Source organism: Camelina sativa, chromosome 17, assembly GCF_000633955.1.
Source record: "Camelina sativa cultivar DH55 chromosome 17, Cs, whole genome shotgun sequence".
In the NCBI taxonomy this organism is placed as follows: domain Eukaryota; kingdom Viridiplantae; phylum Streptophyta; class Magnoliopsida; order Brassicales; family Brassicaceae; genus Camelina; species Camelina sativa.
The window spans coordinates 20090449-20112998 of record NC_025701.1 but is presented as its reverse complement, the minus strand read 5'-3'; the positions used below and the strand labels follow the sequence as shown (position 1 = coordinate 20112998).

Here is a 22550-nt window from a genome sequence, read left to right as displayed (position 1 = left end):
AAAAAAAATAAGTCACTTGTTAAACAAATCGACTATGTTATAAGTCCACTAGCCATAACATAAGTCAACTGTTTTAATGTAAGTCGATGATGAAGATAATTAAGTCAACAGAAGTCAAAAACAAAACAATAGTTCAAAAAGTCGACATTATAAATAAATCAACATTGATAAAATAAGTCTAAAACATTGATATATATATATATATATATATTATAAATTGTAATCTGGAATTATTTATTTTAAATAAATTTAAATCTAAATAATAAAAATATTAAATTCTTTTATTTATTTAAAATTTTAAGATCAAAAATTGATTGATGTAATCATTATTTAAAATACAATAAATACTTTTTGTTATAATTTTAAGTTATTAAATAATTTATTCTGAATTTAAAATTTTTAAAAAGTAATTTATTTTTAAAGTTGATTTATTTTTAAATATAAATTAAATTTTTATTGTTTTTTATTTAATTGTTAAAATTGTTTAATAATAAGGGTATTTCTGTCCATTTTCATTTCAAAATGTGTAGTTTCCAAATCACTATAATATTAAGTGTAGTTTTCAAATTTCTTTTCAAATTTAGTATATTTTTCAAATTGTCCCTTTATAGAATGATGTATATTGCTACCTCTTTGGGATTTCTAAAAAAGAATACGAAATCGAGACTTTGAAAAGAAACAATAGTTGTTCTCTTGGTTGTTGTTTTTGTTATAGTCAATGAATATATGTTTGGTGGTTTGTGTGAGAAGTTAATTAGTGATCATCATATGTAACTCATAGTTTTGCTCGCTTTACAAAATTTATGATTCATTTCCAAATAGACAAACAGGATGCTGCTCACATTCCTATCTCACGCCGATGTTATCGTAGTCTGAGAGAAACTTTATTACATGATCCAACGGCTATATCTCAATCCTCCACGGTGCTTTATGAGTAAGAAAATAAAACGAGTGTTTTTTGAATATAATGTACAAGGGATAAAATACTAATTTCACTAACGCATTTTCTTTATTATTGTGATGGAGCCTCTTCGTTTCTTGAAGTACAGATCTTATTTGGGGCTTCAAATATGTAGTTTTCATGCTGCTAATTAAGCCTTACAAGGAGAAAGTGGTGAGCCGCAAAGACAGTCGTTACCTTTGAACGAGCTGGCGGGAAACTTTGTCACTGGAAGCTTTCCGCAAAGATGATTTTGACTCACGTTTAATGTCTTTAATCCAGCCACGGTCGCTGGCACCTTCCCAAATACCAAGTTCCTTGATATATCCAACATTATCAATGAGTCCATAAATTTTAGCTTCCCCATGTCGAATCGGAGTTTGTTGCCTGACGCCAGAAACTCTACCAGATCCAGTGCTTGGTTTAGGAACCATGTTGGACTCCCAGTGATCTCGTTTTCTGACAGATCGAGGTAAAAGTAAAATTGTGGTCTCGATGGCTTCCATTCGTCGAATCTCATCTTGATCCCGCATTTTACAAGTTTCAACCCGTAGATAGACTGTGACGAGGTTACCCATTCCGGTATTGTTGTTAGGTGGAATTGATTGTATGAGAGATCAAGAAATACGATGCCACCAACGATCTTCATTGTAGGGAACGGGCCGCTTAGAAGATTGTGGGAGAGATCAATATGAGCAAGTTTGGTCATATTAGCAAAACTCTTTGGTACGACACCGGAGTACTGATTCTTGGAGAGAACCAATGTGGAAAGCACCTTAAGTCTCGATAAAAAGCTGGGGATCGTCCCCGAGAGAATGTTCTAGCTTACGTCAAGGAGCTCAAGAGTTGATGCAAGCAATGCCAACGACGGAGGAAGATTTCCTGAGAATCGGTTCCGAGAGAGATCAAGAAATACAAGCTTCTTCATAGATTTGAAAACATCTGGGATGGTGCCGGAGATGCGGTTACCGCTGAGACTGAGCAACGTTAACCTAGTCAAATTAGATATGGAAGTCGGGATCTGATGTAAGAACGGGAGCTGAATTACCGGCTGTAGCAGTAGCTGAAGTACTACATGACAGACCTCTTGATGTACAACCTGAAGAACTTCCCGATAAACTGCCTGAAGTACTTTTTGGAGAGAACCAGCTTGTACCAGTTGAGGAGAACTAAGATATCCTTCCAATATGTGCAAGAATCAGAAACAAACATACTTTGGAGCTGACCACTGGAACTAGAAGTGATGCGGACCTTCAACGGGCTGAAAGATCATATCTTTGGAATGGGACCGTTGCACTCTTTTTCCCTTATCTAGGGTTTGTCCCAATGGGTTTACCTAGAAAGGTTTTTAATGAGGCAACATCCTTCCACATACCTTCCTACATATATTCTATGGAAGATGATCAAAGAAAGCCACCCTTGTTTCGAGCTAGTTCAAGACATGGTTCAGAGAGCCTTTCTGCAAGTCAATCATCACTCAAAATGGATCTTTCCATAAATGGCTCAAACCAACGCATCCCTTGGCGTCCTGGAGAGCTTCTATATCATTTGGAGACTTCACCACACATCTTAGGATGCACCCCACCTCACTTGACAAAGCCAAAGTGCAACTTTCCTTATTTGGATCTGTTTGTCTTTATGACACAGCGGCCTTTTCCTTATTCAGTGTTGCGCCTTTGTGAGACTTTCAAGACCATCCAGAAGCTTCCTAGAATGTATCTAGACGTCCCAAGAAGCCACAACTTCGGCCCCAAGTTATCAAGACTCAAGGTGCATCACAACTTTCCAGATTTGGCCGATATTCTCATTCAATTTTCAACGACCATAATTATCATTAATTGTGGAGATTTCTTTCTTTATTTCAGCATATAGATGTTGTAATTGAGCCTCTATATAAGCTCTATCACGTTTTACCTTTGAAGACACGTTTTTGCATAATAAGAAATTTCAGTTTGCTTTAACACTTTGTGTCTTGAATCAAATCCTTGTTCCTGCGAGTTCTAGGTAGTTTGTGGAATCAAACAACTTAGGTTTCGTGTAGAGTCTCTGATCCTCGCGAGGAATAGCCCTTGGATCATATTCTCTAGCCCTTGGTGTTGTGGAATCAGCATCAACCCGGTTACTCTCCATCATATCGCTTCCGCCCAAGCTTCTAAGTCTTTGAGTCCGTGAGTCTTGTCTTGGTGGATTCCGAGACTGGTATCAAGATCGGACCATTGAACTGGCTTTGCTCAAGAGTTAACTCTATCACCTGGCTTAGCGCACCGATGTTAGCCGGAAGGGGACCAGAGAGACCAGTATTTGTGAAGTCAACGTACTTTAGGTTTGGTAATTTGAAAAGAAATTGTGGAAAAGATCCGGTGACATTTAGAAGATAGTTGAAGTAAACTCCCTCGAGGTGTTGAAGTTTGGCCAGGGACGGGGAGATTGTGCCAGAGATGACGCTTTGGCCAAGAATGCCAAATCCATTGATTTCCAGTTTGGTGACGCGGTCACCGGTGTTGCAAATGACACCCATCCAAGAGCAACATGTAGTACCTTTTTTCCACTGCCTTAGAATGCCCAGACGATCTCGAGTTATACCCGATTTGAAAGCTAAAAGCCCCGCCTCATCATCAGGATGACACGTGGCAGCTCCGGTGGGGCTTAGACACTGAAGAAAGAGAACTGCGGCAAAGATGGATAGAGTGAAGGATCGAGTGTTCATGGTGGTGTTGTGTGGTGCAATTGAGAGAAGCAATAGGTAGCTATTAATAGTAATAGAGTAAGTGTGTTGACTCTCGAGATCTTATTTCTTTTTTTTTCTTTACATTTTTTAATTCTTGTAACACGTTTCTTTTTGTTTAGTCAAATAATCTTGAAACAAAAAATATTGACGATTTTTGACCGATCCATGTGCATGTATCCATAATAAGTGGCGATAAGCATGGTCGATTTTTTCATCTCCCCGACAGACTTCAAAAACACGGCAGAGCATACTATTTATGTAGTATTATACTGAAATGTCTTGATGACCACATGTTACAGACTTGGTAAGTGATCCCTGAACCTGAAGTGACATTGGTAAGCGCAGCGCTCCTGTATATATTAATCCACAATCCACAATCCACAATCCACCGTTGCTCAATAATTCTTTAAGCTATTAACCTGCTATTTTTGTTCACTATGTATTGGTTTAATAATGCAATGGTTGTTGCGTACGTAGAACACAAATAATTAAAGATTCGAGATGTGGTTGTGACCATAGAGCCGGCGCTTATTTCAACGAGGCTACAAGCTGCGGAGAAGAGTCAGCCCATAATTCATTTTTAGATTATGTTTGTTGTTAAAAATGTTGTGATATATCAGGAAACAATTTTTCATTTTTACATATAATAATATTAAAATTTTATAGATTATTAATTATCATTAAAGATATAAAAACTATAAATTGAAGTATTTTATAGAGTTAACCTTGTAATGTAATAACTCCATCTTAGGTTTTAAATAACAAAATTGTTGTACAAATTCTTATTTTTGAGGTTTAAATTGGAATTGGTTCTCATCTTAAAGGTTTTTTTTACAGGATTTTCTCTTTTCTTATTTATCATAATACTCATTTTTCAAGTTGAAGTAATATTTTTATTTACCAATGAATAATTATCAAATATCAAAAATCACAGTTTTCTATTGACTATCTATGTATCATCACATAATTCTGTTAATTACTACTCCATCTTTTTCATAAAGAATGTCATTATAGAGTTTTATTTTTATTTCACAAAGAATGTCATTCTACATTTCTTATGCATCTTTTATATTAAATTTCCTAATGTTACCTTTAATCTAGAACTAAATTAACTTATTAACCATTCATTAAATAAAGACATGCATATTTTAATATTTTTTTAATTTGTGTGAAATGAATTAGATACTCTTTGTAAAACAATGAGAGTATGTGATAACATTAAACTAATGATGAATCAGTTACTCTACAAACATTTTTTTTTAACATCCCCGACAATTTTAATTTAAATCAAGTTATTAATGATGTTTTTACAGCACTCTATATATATTATACTAGAAAGTCGTCCCCATGATGCGTGAGGTATGATGCAATATTAATTTAGAATATATAATTATATATGAAATATACATACAATTGTTAATATATTTCTTGAAAAATTATTTAAATTATTTGTTTACATGATTATAAATTATGAAATGTGAGAGAGACTCTTAATAATTAAAAGTTCACAATGCACTTTAAAATTTATAATATATTTTAGATATATGTATCTATTTTTTCTTAATTTGCACAAATTTTTTTTTGTCTAGAAATATATCAAATACTGTTTTCTCGAAATAATTTATGAACCTCTATACTTCACTGATAAAAATAGCCTCAACGTTTCAATTTGTTTGATATAAGTATTGAGGATAAATTTATATATTATAATTTGGGAAGATTATTTTAATAAGAAAAGATTCCAGTAAAAATTCTTTCCAAGTACGAAGAACAGCTTATTTTATTTTTTTATTTTTTTATTTTTTTTATTTTGTCAACAAGAGATCAGCTCAGACGAGCCAATTGGTAGGGAAATCGTTTACAAACAATACTTGGTGCGGAGATGTACGCGCTTGGCGTGCCAAAGAATCCGCCCTTACATTAGCATTTCTAGGAATTAAAGATAAAGAGAAAGAAAAGAATTCCTCCCTATCAGTTTTGATGTCGTCAAGATAGGCCGAGAACGATGGCCAGTCAGAAGGGGAAGACACCATCTTCACCAAATCTGAGCAGTCGGTATAGAAAGCCACCTCTCTGAAGTCATGGCCGATCATGCAGCGCATCGCCCAAAGGAACGCTTCAACTTCTGTATGTAATGGAGAGAGACTTCGCTGGAAATTCTTGGCTCCCAAAAACGGCAACGCTGTCTGGACCGAGGTACAACACCATCCAGCACCTGCATACAAATCTCCTGCTTTCCAGGAGCCATCTATGAAACATCGGTATCCCGAATAATTAATAATAAAATTAGGATTCATCATATTTAATTGTTTGCACAATTTTGTTAAACATCATCATATTTAATTGTCTGCCCAATTTTGTTAAACATCATCATATTTAACTGTTAAGCCAGTTTTATGTGTATATAATGTTGAAAATGTAACAAAATATAAATAATTTGTGGTCATGATTAAATTCAAAAAAAAAAAAGAATATCAACTTGTACCAAATGAGAAATTTTCTTTCTCATCCAATCTCTCTCATCAACCATAATTTTGTTTAGTTTTTTTAGAAGTTTTCATTTTCAAAGTCAATTTATTCACATCAATGGATGTTTCAAGATTTTTTTTCTTCAATTTAACTGGTTTGGTTTTTGGAAACTTAGTGTGTAAAATGTAAAACATGTATTAAATGGATGAAACTTCAAACATAATTTTGTTTAGTTTTTTTAGAAGTTTTCATTTTAAAAGTCAGTCAATTCACATCAATGAATATTTTAAGTTTTTTTTCTTCAATTTCAATGGTTTTGATTTTTGAAAACTTATAGGTGTTTTGACAGAATAATTAATATAAATGTAGGAAAGAGTCTGCTTTCCAAAGAAAAATTCAATTACATAATTGGCCTCGCTTTGGAGAGAAGATAAACAAGTCCACGGACAATACACTTTCTTGTCAATAAAATGAAAAAAATACAGATGTTATATCTATTCATTTTCATTTCATTTATCTTTGTTTTTAAAAAATATTTTACTATTTCACGTACCCACCAATTAAACATTAAGCAAAACTTAGTGTGTAAAATGTAAAACGTGTATTAAATGGATGAAACTTCAACATTGAACTGTTTAAAACACAACTAATTACATAGTTGAAGTTAGATAGTTGAAGTTTAGAAAAAAATGTGATATAAATATTTTAATATCAAAAGTTTATATGGATGCCGATAAAAATATTTTTTGATGCCCTCATAATTATATTTTGTTTATAGGCTCTCTTTATGACATCCATAATTTGGCTATAAAATAATAATATTTTTTAAATATGTGAAGATTTATGAATTTCATTTGACTCAAAGTTTGTATAAATGTCAGTCGATATTTTTTTTGGTTACCACATGTTATTTCTTCTTTTGACATGCGTCACTTTCAAATCCAAATACACAAGTATCTATGATAATGAGATTTACGTATTATATTATATTAAATATAACTAATGTAAACATTTTTTTTTATTTTTTCATCGTTTTTAGTAATAAATAAAAAATAATTTTTAATAATAAAATAAATTAACCCCATGACACATTTTTATAGTTGACAAAAAAAACATGTGTACAATTTTTCTTTATATTCTTTTTAAAAAAAACAGAAATTTGTATTATGTGACATTTTTCATTTTTACATGTTTCCTTTTCTTAAACTTAAATAAAATAATATCAAGTTTCAGTAGATTACAATATATCATTAGACTAAATATTATTTTTAAATATTATGTGATCAATAATATTATTTTTAAATGTTAAGTAAATGTATCAATTATGTGATCGTAAATTTATTATAAAGTAGTCAGATAATTTTATAACTTTATATAATGAAAGATAAATCAAATACAATGTAGAAAAATTGTGTGAAACTTTTTATATCAATTATGCGATAGTAAATGGATAATATTTTCAAGAAAAGAACTTAGATAGAAAATTATATTTAAAAATACATATCAGATGTACCAAAATTAGTGTTTTTTGAATTAATATTAACATAATTTTGTAAAATTTATGGATTAAATTAAAAAAAGGAAAACAAATAAAATAAATGAGGACATGTGTCGCAAAAAGAGAGTGCCAAATATCGCGATGCTAGTAAAAGTTAGAAAAAACTTTCTCATATCCCCTTTAATAAAAGGGAAGTACACAACTTAGTTTTTGTAGACTTTATATTTTTAATAAATGGTTACAAATTGTTACAAATAGGTTATAGATATGTTATAGATTAATCCATATATTACTATTAATCGGTTGCAGTTAAATATTAGAGATATTCCAAATTGATAATTGATATATTAATGGTAACAAATAAAATCATGGATATTCCAAACTGTATTTTTAGAAGATTTTAATCATATATCACGTTGTTTCCAAAAATCTATAAACACAATATTACAAATTTATTTTCCAGAGATTTTATCGATAGACCACAACGTTAACCAAAGATAGATTACAAAATTGATAGATTAATTGGTTAAAAGTTAAATAGTGGGTTACAAGATACATTATGAAATAAAACTTAACCAGTGTTATAGCACGGGTACTTATCTAGATACATTAACAATATAAAACTTACAAAATATGTATCTTTTTTCAAGCCTTCATATTTAGCATATGATTTTATTGCATAATGTTTTATCCAAAAAAAACTTTTAAAAATAATCACATAAATTATATTTTATAAAAAAAATTATAATATTAGTAAGTAAAATGAATGTCAACCCGGGTCTTAATCTAGTTATGTAAGATATATCCTTGTAATAAAGCTTTATCATATCAAACAACTTTAGTTATTATTATCATTACAACAGTTGTAATGATAATAATAACTAAAGTTGTTTGATATGATAAAGCTTTATTAGTTTGAAACTACGTCATAGTAAATCCAAATTGAAAATTGTAGTTTTCTTGCCGCTAAACTTTACAAGGAGAAAATGGAGAGCCACATAGACAATCGTTACAAGCAAACGCGCTAGCCGGAAACAATGTCGCGGGAAGTTCTCCGCAAAGATGGTTTTGACTTACGTTTAGTCTTTCCAGACCAGCCACTGTCGCAGGCACCTTCCCAAATACAAGGTTCCTTGACAGATCAAGGGTTTTTAGCGTCCTCGGAAACGTCAAATTCCCCATATCGAATCTGAGTTTGTTTCCAGCCACCCGCAACTCCAGGAGGTACTCTGTCTGGTTCAAGAACCTTTCTAGACTCCCTGAGATCTCATTTTTCGACAGATCAATGTAATGGAAGTACAAGGGTTCCGCTGGCTTCCAGTCGTCTAAACTCATCTTGATCCCGCATTTTGCTAGCTTTAACAAGAAGATGCTTGGCAACGAAGTCACCCATTTTGGAATCGTTTCTAGTTGAAATTGGTTGTACGAGAGATCAAGATATTCAATGGTATTAATGATCAAGTCAGGGAACTGATCAGTTAGAAGATTGTGGGAGAGATCAAGATTGTTAAGATTGGTCAGATTGACAAAACCTTCCGGCACAACACCGGAGAACCGGTTCTTGGAGAGATTCAATTTTTCGAGCCGATTGAATCTCGATATATAGCCTGGGATCGTCCCGGAGAGATTGTTCTGGCTCAGTTCGAGGGCGAGGAGTGTTGGTGCGACTGACACAATGGACGGAGGAAGCTCCCCGGAGAATCCGTTTCGGGAGAGATCGAGAAATTTGAGCAACGTCATGGATTCAAAAATATCTGGAATGGTTCCAGAGAGGCGGTTGCCCCCAAGATTCAGATTCTGCAAGAGCTTGAGATTAGAAATCTCATAGGGTATAGTCCCGGTTAGGAGATTACCGCCCAAAAAGAGATAAGATAAACGAGTCAGATTTGATATCGAATTCGGGATCGAACCGGTGAACTTATTTCCATTAAGAAAGATTTCTTCCAACGTGTTTATCACGCCGATGTTGGCCGGAAGTGGACCGGAGAGACGGTTATTTTGGATGTCAACGTACCTTAGCTTTGTTAATTGAAGAAGGAACTTTGGAAAAGATCCAGTGATGTTCCCATGATCTCCTAAGCTAATGACGTTAAGGTGTTTGAGTTTGGCTAGCGAGGGTGAGAGAGTGCCAGAGAGGGAACGTTCGGGTTTTTTGAGAAATCCGACTAGTTCGAGTATGGTGACGCGGTCGCTGTTGAGGCAAATGACACCCTTCCAAGAGCAGCAAGAGGTACCTTTCTTCCAAGAGCTGAGCATGCCGGAAGGATCTTGAGTTATACCCGATTTGAAAGCTAAAAGACCTGCCTCGTCATCAGGATGACACGTGGCAGCTCCGGTGGAACTTAAACACTGTAGGAAGATAGTGATGGAAAATATGAAGAGAGTGAATGAGAAAGAGTTCATGGTGATGTTGTGCTGTGGGATTGAATAAAGCTATCGGTATCAATGTATCAATATAGAGGGAGAGCGACGACTTCAGAGCTACGAAGTCAAAGTCAACAATTTGGACCAATCCTTTTGCATGTGGCAGCAATAAGTGATATACACACGTAGACTTTATCTCATGCCGCGTTATCTTGCTCATAGAGACAAGGTTCATTTCATGATCCTACTGGCACATCAACTCATGTAAACGAGTGATTTTGTTGTGTAAGATGTAGGTAAAGTCGTGGAAACCATATACCGAAAAATTCACTGACGAAAGTAATGTTTTATCTTTTTTAATATCATGTTGATGTAATATTTATCCAAAACTTACTAATAACAATTTTGTTTGTGTAACAAAATATCTATGTTATTTTATGTCTGCTTTTCTCCCGTTCATGCGGGACAAAAAATATAATAAAAGTAAATAATTATGTATGTTCAGATTTATAAAGGTTAAGTGTACAGATCCAGACTAGTCCTGGATTTTCAAGTATTCAGTTTAGTCTCGGATATATCCATTCAATTCCAGATATTTTGGATATAAGAGTTTAATATCCATTTGTTTAGTTTATTATTTCAGTTGGATTTGGTTATTTTCGGTTTAGTTTTGGGTACCCGTAACAATATAATTTTATTTAACATTGTTATTGTTAATTTGAATAAAAAAGTGATAAAATTTTGACAAATATATCTAACATTTTCTGGATATTTTAGTTATTTAAAATATTTTCTTATTTTAATTTAAATTTATATGATATCGGCTTAGTTTCGGTTTCAGTTTTTTAGTTTAACCAATATTTATTTATTAATTCAAAATGTATTTACTCGTTAAAATGTCTCTGTGGTACAGTGGTTGGTTGCATTTACTCTTTGAAGGCCGAGAGATCTTTGGAGGTATATTTCTGTACTCAATCCACGTCCAGAGTTAGCATTATCAATTCCTATATTCTAGTTTGTAAAATGTTTACTCTGGAACATGTACTTGTCTACATGTATTTCAAGAAATTCGGATATTTCTAATTAAAAAAAGTTGGAGTTTATGAAAATTAGTTACGAAAATAACATTTTCATTTCGTTTATCTTCAACACCTTACTTTTGTCTAACAATATGTACGTTATTGACCACAAATTAAAAGTCAAAGATACCTAATTACAATGAGATAGACTGTGTGGACTAAGTTGGCCTCAATATGGGCTGATATATAGATTTATGCGCCTTTATTCTCTTAAGGTAATCTAATATTAGTAGGCTTTATGGCGTCTGTTTATCGTAAGAAAGTGGAAATTAGATTAGTTTTGAATAATTCAATTGGTCAGTTTTTGTTTTATTAGTGTTGAAGTTTAAGATGCTGCCTCTCTTGTCAATGGCGTAGCATTCATCAAGATCCTTTTGTCGTATTGCTTTAAATAATACTTCTAGGGCGATGTCGGTGGAAACGCGATTTTGAAACGCCTAGATAGAAGCCTTTCGAACATAGTATTAGTAGATATCGTTCAAATTTGTTTTATAGAGACAAGGAGCAAAATCTTTCCAAACCCGACAGATTCGCTCTCATCTGACTGAAAAAGACAAAAGATGGAGTCGGTAAAAATCAAAAGCAACCTCCACCAATGTAGGGACAAGTTTAAACACAAACCGCCAAAAACTTAATAGATATATACAACTACTATAATAAGTTTTTTTATTCCCGTACGTAAAAGTTTCATGCCAACGCATGTAGGCTATTACATTCATTATTACAAATATTTTTTGGAGCTACGTCTCAAAGTAAATCCAAATACAAAACTATATAGGTTTCTTGCAACTTAAGCTTTACAAGGAGGAAGTGGAGAGCCGCAAAGACAGTCGTTACCTACGAAGGCGCTTGCTGGAAATTTAGTCGCTGGAAGCTTTCCGCAAAGATGGTTATAACTCAAGTTCAGTTTCTGCAGGGTAGCAACTGTCGTTGGTACCTTCCCAAATACCAAATTCTTGGACAGATCCAGGATCTCTAGTCTCTCACTTAAATTCGTCAGTTCCCCCAAATCGAATCGGAGTTTGTTCCTTGACGCTTGAAACTCATACAGGTTACGTGCTTGGTTCAAGAACCTTGCTGGACTCCCTGAGATCTCGTTTTCTGAGAGATCGACGTAAAAGTAAATGTTGGGGTTCACAGGATTCCAATGGTCAAAGCTCATACTGATCCCGCATTTTACCAGCTTCAACGAGTAGATGGATGGTGACGAGGTCACCCATTTGGGTATCGTTTTGAGGTTAAATCGATTGTATGAGAGGTCTAGAGTGGCGATGCCGTCAACGTTCTTCAAGGCTGGGACTGGACCGGTTAAAATATTGTGGGAAAGGTTGAGATGGAAAAGCTTTGGCATATTGGCTAAACTCGTCGGCACGACTCCGGAGAACCTATTCTTCGAAAGATCCAACGAGTCGAGTACCTTGAAGTTGGATAAAAAGATCGGGATCGTCCCGGAGAGATTATTCTGGCTTAGGTCGAGGAACAAGAGAACCGGTCTGAGTGATGCAATAGAGCGAGGAATACCCCCAGAGAATCCGTTGCGGGAGAGGGTTAGAGATTGGAGCTTCGTCATGGATTTGAAAATATCAGGTATGGTTCCAGATAGACGATTGCCGCCTAAGTTGAGTGACAATAAGAGGTTGAGTTTAGCAATCCCTACGGGTATAGTTCCGGTTAAGATATTATTTCCGAGGTTGAGCTGAAATAACCGGGTTAAATTGGAAATCGAAGTCGGGATCGGACCGGTGAACCGGTTTCCGTCGAGACCTAATTCCACTAACTGGCTTAGCGCACCAATGTTAGCCGGAAGAGGACCGGAGAGACCGTTATTTGTGATGTAGACTTGCTTTAGCTGAGGTAGTTGGAAAAGGAATTGAGGAAAAGGACCAGTGATGTTTCGAAGATCGGTGAAGTAAAACCCTACAAGGTGTTGGAGTTTGGCCAATGACGGCGAGATAGTGCCGGAAAGATATGTTTCGGTAACATCAGATTGTCCACTGAGAGAGAGTCCCGTGACGCGGTTGGTGACACAACCGACACCGGACCATGAACAGCAAGCAGTACCTTTCTTCCATGAGCTGAGGATGCCGGAAGGATCTTGAGTTATACCCGATTTGAAAGCTAAAAGACCCGCCTCATCATCAGGATGGCACGTGGCAGCTTCATTGGAACTTAAGCACAAGAGAAAGATAGCGGCGGCAAAGATGAAGAGACAGAAGGAATTAGAGTTCATCGTGGTCTTTGTTTTGTTTTGTATTGTGTTGTATTGATTGAGAGAAGCCATTGGTAGCTATTAATAGAAAGAAAATGACGACTAAAGAGCTGACGATTTTGACAAAGTCATATACTCATATCTCATATGCATGTGGTCGCAATAAGTTGTGGTATATGTATCCCGTCCGTAAGCGTTGTCGAATTTACCATCTCTCGATCCCTTGAGAGTGACAGTTTCTTATACTATCTTTGATTGTAACAGATTTTATTCAAAGGTTTTTTATGTAAAAGAAGTAAAGTAAATGAAAAGTATATATTTTATTAAGTTTTACGTAAAAACTTTTAATATCACTTAAAATGAAACAAAAAATATATAAAAAGGTTTAACGTATTTTCCTTCTTTTTCTTGAACTTTGTTGTTAATGGTATCGGAAGAGTTGAATTCAAAATTTCCATCATGTATTTTTGTTTGTTTTCTATCATGCATGATTAAATAATATTTTAGATTATTATAAAACTTATTTAGGAACTTTGTTCAAAAAAAAAAAAAAAAAAAAACTTATTTAGGAAAAATAACAATTTTCATTTTTTGTTAAAAAATGTACGTTATTTTTGTAAAACTTTTTTCAACACGTTATTTTTGTCCAACTGTATGTGCGTTATTGACCAGAAAATAAAAGTCAAAGATATGTAAGTACAATGGTCGAGATTGTGGACTAAGATGGCCTCAAGTTGGGCTGAAGATTCATGCCTTTATTCTCTTAACACTAGAAGCTTTATCTATTCGTTTATCGTAAGAAAGTGGAAGTTTAGATTGTTTTGGAAGAACCAATTAGTCAGTTTTCGTTTTATGGTGGTGAAGTTTAAGATACTGCCTCTCTTATGAATCCCTTTGTTATGACTTTGAATATTTTGTTTCATATGTTAGTGTTTAATTGAATGTGGATGGATTAGTCTAGTAAAACTTCTGTTCTAGACACACAAAAATACTAAGAAGAAAGCTAGTTTAGAGATGGTTTCAGGCCTCGATGTTACGCTATATGTCCTGGGAAGACCTTGTGTGATGTGTATGTAAAGAGAAAAAAGATTTGATGCTGATGATCACTTGGTTTGTAGTTTGGTAAGATTTATGTGTGCTTATATACATGTGTCATGTGTGATCAAATAAATTTTGTAGGGATGAAGTTATATATACATCTATCTAGTAAGGACTGCTCCGGTTTAATCATTAGGTTTTTGTTAACCATTTAGGAAAACTTAAAATAAACTCTCACTAAATTCAAAATAAAAAAGTTTTGTCCCATGCTATAGCGATATAATTCCTAGTAAACGTATATTATCTATGCATCATTTGTTAACTTATTATTATTCTGACTAGGTATGGAACTCATTTTAATAAAATATTTATTACAAAAATTCTTTAATTAAATTTATTTATTAAACTATTGGGATTTCTAAACTATCAAATAAAATTTTCAAAAACATACAAATTTTTTAAACATTCTTTATATCTTTATTGAAAGATATTTTTTTAAAAATAATTTACCTTCACATATGATTAAATAAATAATTATCAATGCTACACACATAAAATTAAACAGATTTTTACGATTAACTACCATGAGATAACATTGCAGTCGTGTTATTTCGTTCGCTTTTATTCGTCGTAACCTTTCGTTCGCATCTTTTCAATGTAACTTTTTATCTGTATTTTTTTGTCGTAATTTTTTGTAAAATATTTTTTAATTTCTAAAAATGAATAAATGCAATCTACAGTCGTGTCTTCTCTTCTTAACCTTACAGTCATATTTTTGTATATTTTATGAACCGTTACAACTTATTCTCTTGTTGTTAAATATGATATGTAAATGATTATATCTTTCAATTATTTTTTTGTTTTTGTTTTAAATGATAAATTATGAATATATTGTATAAGACACTATAAATTTCTTAAATAATCATATAATAAATTACAACTATTAAAAATATTAATTGAGGACCATTCTTAAAATGACATAATGATTTGTTTAAATTTATTTCTATTAATTATTTTAATCTTTTTTAGCATAAATCAAACATATTTCTATTTCCAAAATCAATTTTTACTTCATAAAGATGAATATAAATATTACTATTCAGTCAATCAGTAAGAAAATTACCAATCCTCTCAAATTTGAATATAACTAAACAGAAAATTATCACATATTTTATTTATTTGAATCAAAACTCAGTTATATATTCATAAAAAAAAATACATATATTTTCATAAAGGCAGTATTGTAAATGAATATATAATACAAACAGCTATATCGTTTTATAGATGAAACATATTTTTATATTTTTTTTTCTTTTTTCAGCCCAAATATTCATTGAAAAGGCCCAATGGGCATTACAAGTGATGGGAATACAAGCATAATCTCCTCCATTTACATCCTTAATTAAATAAAAACAGCTTAATCCTAACTAAAGAGATAAGATTAAGAAAAAAAAGAGCCACGTGTTGACAGATGTTAACACGCAAGAAGGAGAGGTGTGACACAGTCGGTGCCGGTGCAGATGCACTATCTGACTCAACTCCACCGTCAGGCTTTGAGATTCCACCACCGGAGCTCTTCTACAGATTTCGCCGTTGCAGATCTAGATGGAATCTGCCGTTTCCGTCTTGAATTTCTGCCAAAAGACTTCTTCAAGTCTTCATCTTCTTAACCCAAACTCCTAGAAGGAGGCTCCGCCTAAGACCTAAATAAGGTCCACTTCAGAAGAAGCATGACGACAAAGATATTATTCCAACTAGATATTTTTATATAAAACAACCTATAGTCATTAAACATTTTGGTAATTATAATAGATTATATATATGGGTAATCTAATATTGAATGTACTTATTAATTATTTTTCTCCACGTAAGATGCTGATTAATTATCTCGAGTCACATATAAATAAATAATATAATAAATATTAGAGGGGAAGAATAATAGTTAGAACTTATAACAATAACATTTAGGTGTATGATGTAGCTTCACAATGTGCGCGTCTAAGGAAGATGGTCGGCCAAGGACGGCCGGGTTCATTGCTCTCACATGCTCCTCTTTTTTTTTGGCAGTCAGAATTCAAAACCTTTTCAAACTTTTATAATATTTCATATTCAGTATCTTTTGTTGTTAAGATTTCAATTTGAGTGTATTATGACTAGAACTAAATATACAAATTTTCTTAACCTATATGAAGTTGTAGATAAGTCTTTGTCGTTAAGATAGTTTATTGGACAATCATCTCTACCATCAATCTTTCTGTTGATCACCGATTTTTCATCTCCCAATAAACTGAATATTCCCAACTGTAGAAAATATAATAGAACGAACTGTGATATTTTATTTTTATTTTTACCTTGATATTTCATAATCATATTTTAAAAAAAAAAATAGAAATATAGAAATCCATATTGTTTTCTATAATACAATTAGTTTTCTAATCAAAAAAGCATGGAGTAGACAAATATATATATATATATATATATATATATATATATATATATATATACTTGTGACAAAAAAATAAACGAACATATACGAGCCAATATGCTCTCATTTTCTGAAAAACCAACTTAAACCACATTTTTTAACAGCTAAAAACAAAAATTTCGGTTTGGATTCATACCAATAGAATGATAACCCTTGATGAATAGATGGTTGTATACCTATAGACTGAATATAATTAAATATTACAACGATTAACAAAATATATCGAACTGCAATAAATTTTTCACAGTGATGAGACATCATTTCTAACAAATTCTCTTTTAACTAACACAAATATAAAGAAAATTTTAATATAATGATGAGAAGTTATTTATATATAGATTTCTAAAGATGTAAACATTTGAATATACACAACTGTTTGTAAAAGATACAACTCTATATTCAACAGACACAACTCTTTAGAGAGACATAACTGTAAAAAATTTCTGTCAAAAATATAAAATAAAGAAAATATGAATACAATGATGAGAAGTCACTTATATATAAATTTATAAAGACTAGGATGTCGGCCCGTGCGTTACCGCACGGGAAAGTGAAAATTTGAAATAATTAATATTGTTAATTTCATATTTTGAGTAAAACTTTATAGTAATTTCTTACTTGTATAATATAAAAATCGTAAATAGTGACTAAGATGAATAAACCAAATTAGTTAAATAAAATATTTGTTGTATATATTAAAATAAAAAATTGATTCAGTGACAATAATAATGTTAAAGATATATACAGAGGATGAGAAGCCAAAATTCTCTGCAAATTTCCTTTAACATCTGAGAAACCACCAACAACTAAACCTGCTATTTTATTAGCTGATGGTAATTCATATTGACGTTTCCTCTTATCATCTCCTACCATATGGATTTTCAGTTCCTCATCATTCCTGCTTTCATAACGATCTCTAGCTTTTCTAAATGTTTTGGCTAGAATATTATTTTCATCAAGCATGTTTATTAGAGCTAACAAAATTTGCTCATCTACTATTTCTTTGCCATCTGGAAATATAGATAACCTATTTTTCAACTCATTAGCGGTATCAAATATATACATCTGTAAGAATTTAGGTTGTTGCCCATCCAATGGTAGAAGTGACCCAATACTATGATAATTTTCACCATGCATTTACAAAAAGGACCTGCTGAATTTAAAATTGAATAATCAATGTCAGCACCCATGTGTCTTCGGAAAGATGGATCGGAGAGAAGCTTTTTTAACAGAAGCGGAGGTTCTTGAATGTTAGGCAATTTGACATGCCCTTGTTTACAACATATTGTAAATAGAGGTCTTTTTGTTTGCCAATCCTTTGCAGTACTTTCCTTAGGCCATACTAACGCATCACAATCCCCACACCTTATTAATTGATTCCGTTTCATTTTTTTTTATGATGCAGGTTTTTTACCTACATTAAAATAACCAATTTGTTTATTAATTAGCGCGAGAAACCGTAATAATGAAAACGCAAAAAACAAACCAGTCAGATTTGCTAAATCTACAGAAAGAAAATTGAGAGAGAGAGACGAAGCGTAGAGCTCTAATGAAAAACTTTAGTTCAGTAGTGGTGAGCTCTAATGACATTATTCGTTTTGCGTAATTACGTACAGAACCACCATATATTAGGAATTGATTTCCCACTTATGTCTATGAATCGGTACCATCATGTTCTTCAATCAACGACATTGAAAACGAAGTCGATGTGGTGAAACAGATGATAATAATATCTCACCTTATGACTGATATACATTATGTTTTTAAAGCATTGAATATACATATTAGAAAGTCATCAAAAACAAATAAGTTACCTTTAGAAGATTTTTTTTCCTAACTTGATTTGTCATTTGGTCGTGCTTACGCTTTCTAGAATTTGATTTTGTGTTGTCACAAGTATGTCTGGCTTTTTCTTCGGCACTCTCTATTTCCATGCTCATTTGGAATATTTCTATATATTATCAAAATGTTTGATACCCAGAAAGTATAAGAAATTAAAATTTAACTAAAATTTTAAAAAACTTTATTTACAAAAAATGGAAACTAACATGGATCATTTATATCTAATGGACATCCTACATAACAAAAAAAATAAAAATATTTTTATATTTATACCATGTTTGTTAAAAAAATTAAACAAGTTAAATAAGTTAATAAAAATTATACCATGTTTGTTAACAAATTTTGGCTTATCCGTAGCGCTAGACATCACTGCATATCATTATGCCTCTCGTATCTTGGTTTTGATTTTTCCAGTTACTGTCGCTGAATGACTACGACTCGGATCGTAATCTGGACGAAGAAGACTTTATTGATATTTTTGACTTTATAGGAGTACTGTCCTGCAATAAACGTTATATGCTTGAATATTATACTCTTTCCCAACTTAGCAAATTAAAAGGCTACGTACACTCATATATTTGTTCACCGTAACTATATATACTAATAATCTAACCGAAGAAACACTTATAATCGAACATAACATAAGCAATGCCAAAAAAACAACATCATCCGTTTTGTTTGATGATTTAATCGAGCATTCAGAAGAAAAGTCAAAAAATAAAATCTGCACACTGAGAATTAAAAACATTAGCCATGCAAAAGATATGGCACGCTTAATAGGAAAACCGGAAAAGGTTAAAATTTTATAAGAGACTACAAATTTACAAAACTAAGATTAATGTATGAACTTAGTAGTGTCGACTAACAATAATAATAATCTAACCGAAGAAACACTAACAGCTCGGCAGCGAAAATATTAAAAAGCCAGGTACACTCATATATAAGAAACATTAATAGGTCATTTGCAGTGAAAATATATAAAATTACCTTGAATTAGATATTGATGTTTGTTAGTTAAAAAACACTTCAATATAACAATTCTTTAGTTTTATTTAGTACCCAGAAAACAATTTTTCGAAACTTGTTTATGTAGTCAAGGAAAAGTTATATATATAAAATAAAGAGGTATAAGACATAGATGTGTGAAATGTAAAGGTGTAAAAATTAATAGATGTGAAACATGGAAGTACAACAAAGAGGTGTAATACATAGAGGTGTTAAATAAAAAGGTGTAAAAATTAATGGATGTGATATTTGAAACCAAAAGGTACAACAAAGAGATGCAAAAATTAAGAGGTGTGATTTTTGAAAGATGGGGGTGCGACGAAATGACACGATTAATAATTTTAAACCGTTGGATTAAAAGTGAAACTAATCTCATCAGTTAGATTAAAAGTATATAATAAATAAAGAGGTTTAAGGCATAGAGGTGTGAATTGTAAATGTATAAAAATTAATAGATGTGAAACATGGAGGTACAACAAAGAGGTGTAATACAAAGAGGTGTTAAATAAAAATGTGTAAAAATTAATGGATGAGATTTTTGAAACCAGAAGGTACAACAACGAGATGCAAAAATTAAGAGGTGTGATTTTTGAAAGATGGGAGTGCGACGGAAAGACACGATTAATAATTTTAAACCATTGGATTAAAAGTAGAACTAATCTCATCCGTTGGATTAAAAGTTGACACAAAAAAGTGGGTTTGCTATTATATATAGTCAAGAAAAGTTTATATATAATAAATAAAGAGGTGTAAGACATATAGAGGTGTGAAATGTAAAGGTGTAAAAATTAATAGATGTGAAACATGGAGGTACAACAAAGAGGTGTAATACATAGAGGTGTTAAATAAAAAGGTGTAAAAATTAATGGATGTGATTTTTGAAACCAAAAGGTACAACAAAGAGATGCAAAAATTAAGAGGTGTGATTTTTGAAAGATGGGGATGCGACGGAAAGACACGATTAATAATTTTAAACCGTTGGATTAAAAGTGGAACTAATCTCATCCGTTAGATTAAAAGTATATAATAAATAAAGAGGTGTAAGACATAGAGGTGTGAATTGTAAAGGTGTAAAAATTAATAGATGTGAAACATAGAGGTACAGCAAAGAGGTGTAATACATAGAGGTGCTAAACAAAAAAGTGTAAAAATTAATGGATGTGATTTTTGAAATCAGGAGGTACAACAAAGAGATGCAAAAATTAAGAGGTGTGATTTTTGAAAGATGTGGGTGCGACGGAAAGACACAATTAATAGTGGAACTAATCTCATCCGTTTGATTAAAAGTTGACACAAAAAAGTGGGTTTGCTATTATATATAGTCAAGAAAAATTTATATATAATAAATAAAGAGGTGTAAGACATAGAGGTGTGAAATGTAAATGTGTAAAAATTAATAGATATGAAACATGGAGATACAACAAAGAGGTGTTAAATAAAAAGGTGTAAAAATTAATTGATGTGATTTTTGAAACCAAAAGGTACATCAAAGAGATGCAAAAATTAAGAGGTATGATTTTTGAAAGATGGGGGTGCGACGAAAAGACACGATTAATAATTTTAAACCGTACCGATTCTAGAAGAAAGGTTTGGATTAAAAGTGGAACTAATCTCATCCGTTATATTAAAAGTATATAATAAATAAAGATGTGTAAGACATAGAGGAGTGAATTGTAAAGGTGTAAAAATTAATAGATGTGAAACATGGAGGTACAACAAAGAGGTATAATACATAGAGGTGTTAAATAAAAAGGTGTAAAAATTAATGGATGTGATTTTTGAAACCAGAAGGTGCAATAAAGAGATGCAAAAATTAAGAGGTGTAATTTTTGAAAGATGGGGGTGCGACGAAAAGACGCGATTAATAATTTTAAACCATTGGATTAAAAGTGGAACTAATCTCATTCGTTGGATTAAAAGTTGACACAAAAAAGTGAGTTTGCTATTATATATAGATGTGAACATTTGAATAGACACAACTGTTTGTAAGAGACACAACTCTACATTTAACAGACGCAACTTTTAGAGAGATGCAACCGTTAAAATTTTCTGTCAAAAAAAATATAAATTTTTATTTTACGAAAAGGTACGACGAAAAATCACAACTGTTGTTGGCTTTTTTTCAGATTGCTATTATTATATTTGAATAAAATGATGAAAAGTTATTTCTATATAGATTTATAAAGGTGGAAACATTTGAATAGACACAACTGTTTGTAAAAGACACAACTCTATATTCAATAGACACAACTTTTTAAAGAGATGCAACTGTAACAAATTTTTGTCAAAAATATAAAATAAAGAAAATTTGAATACAATTATGAGAAGTCACTTATATATAAATTTATAAAGATGTGAACATTTGAATAAACATAATTGTTTGTAAGAGACACAACTCTACATTTAACTGACGCAATTTTTTAGAGAGATGCAACCGTTGAAATTTTTTGTCAAAGAAAAAAAAAATATATATGTATATATTTTACAAAAAAGTAGGATGAAAAATCGCAACTAAGTGTTGGTCACATTTATTCAGATTATTATTATTATATAGATTAGGAAACACATCGGCTAAGAGTCTAAATATAAGCAAACGGTACATAAATTGGAGCACTCTGGTAACAGAATACTTCTCTGTTTTTACCTTTTCATTATTTTTATAATCATGTTGAAGATGACGAGTAATAATTTTGTTTCTTACAAAATCATAGTCAATGGTTATAATGATTTTATGATAAAATCTATTTAGTGGCAAAATAAATCAGGTATCTCTAATTATTTATTTAGTATCAAATTCTTTCATAATGTGTTGAAAAAAAAATTCTTTAGTTAATTCAATTTCTTATTTTTGTACTACTTTTGAGTACGTTCACGAAATAAAATAATACAAAAG

The 22550-nt window shown here is 31.9% G+C and overlaps 2 protein-coding genes and 1 pseudogene across 2 annotated transcripts; all 3 read right to left on the bottom strand.

Moving 5' to 3' along the window:
* On the bottom strand, window positions 831-3671 carry LOC104757722 (annotated as a pseudogene).
* LOC104757721 (receptor like protein 30-like) lies at window positions 8568-10050 on the bottom strand. The gene has a single exon (XM_010480484.2). The coding sequence runs from the start codon at window positions 10036-10038 to the stop codon at window positions 8602-8604; it is 1437 nt and encodes a 478-aa protein (XP_010478786.1). The 5' UTR covers window positions 10039-10050; the 3' UTR covers window positions 8568-8601.
* Window positions 11722-13349, bottom strand: LOC104757720 (receptor-like protein kinase). The gene has a single exon (XM_010480483.2). It carries the CDS (start codon window positions 13306-13308, stop codon window positions 11869-11871), a length of 1440 nt encoding a protein of 479 aa, XP_010478785.1. The 5' UTR covers window positions 13309-13349; the 3' UTR covers window positions 11722-11868.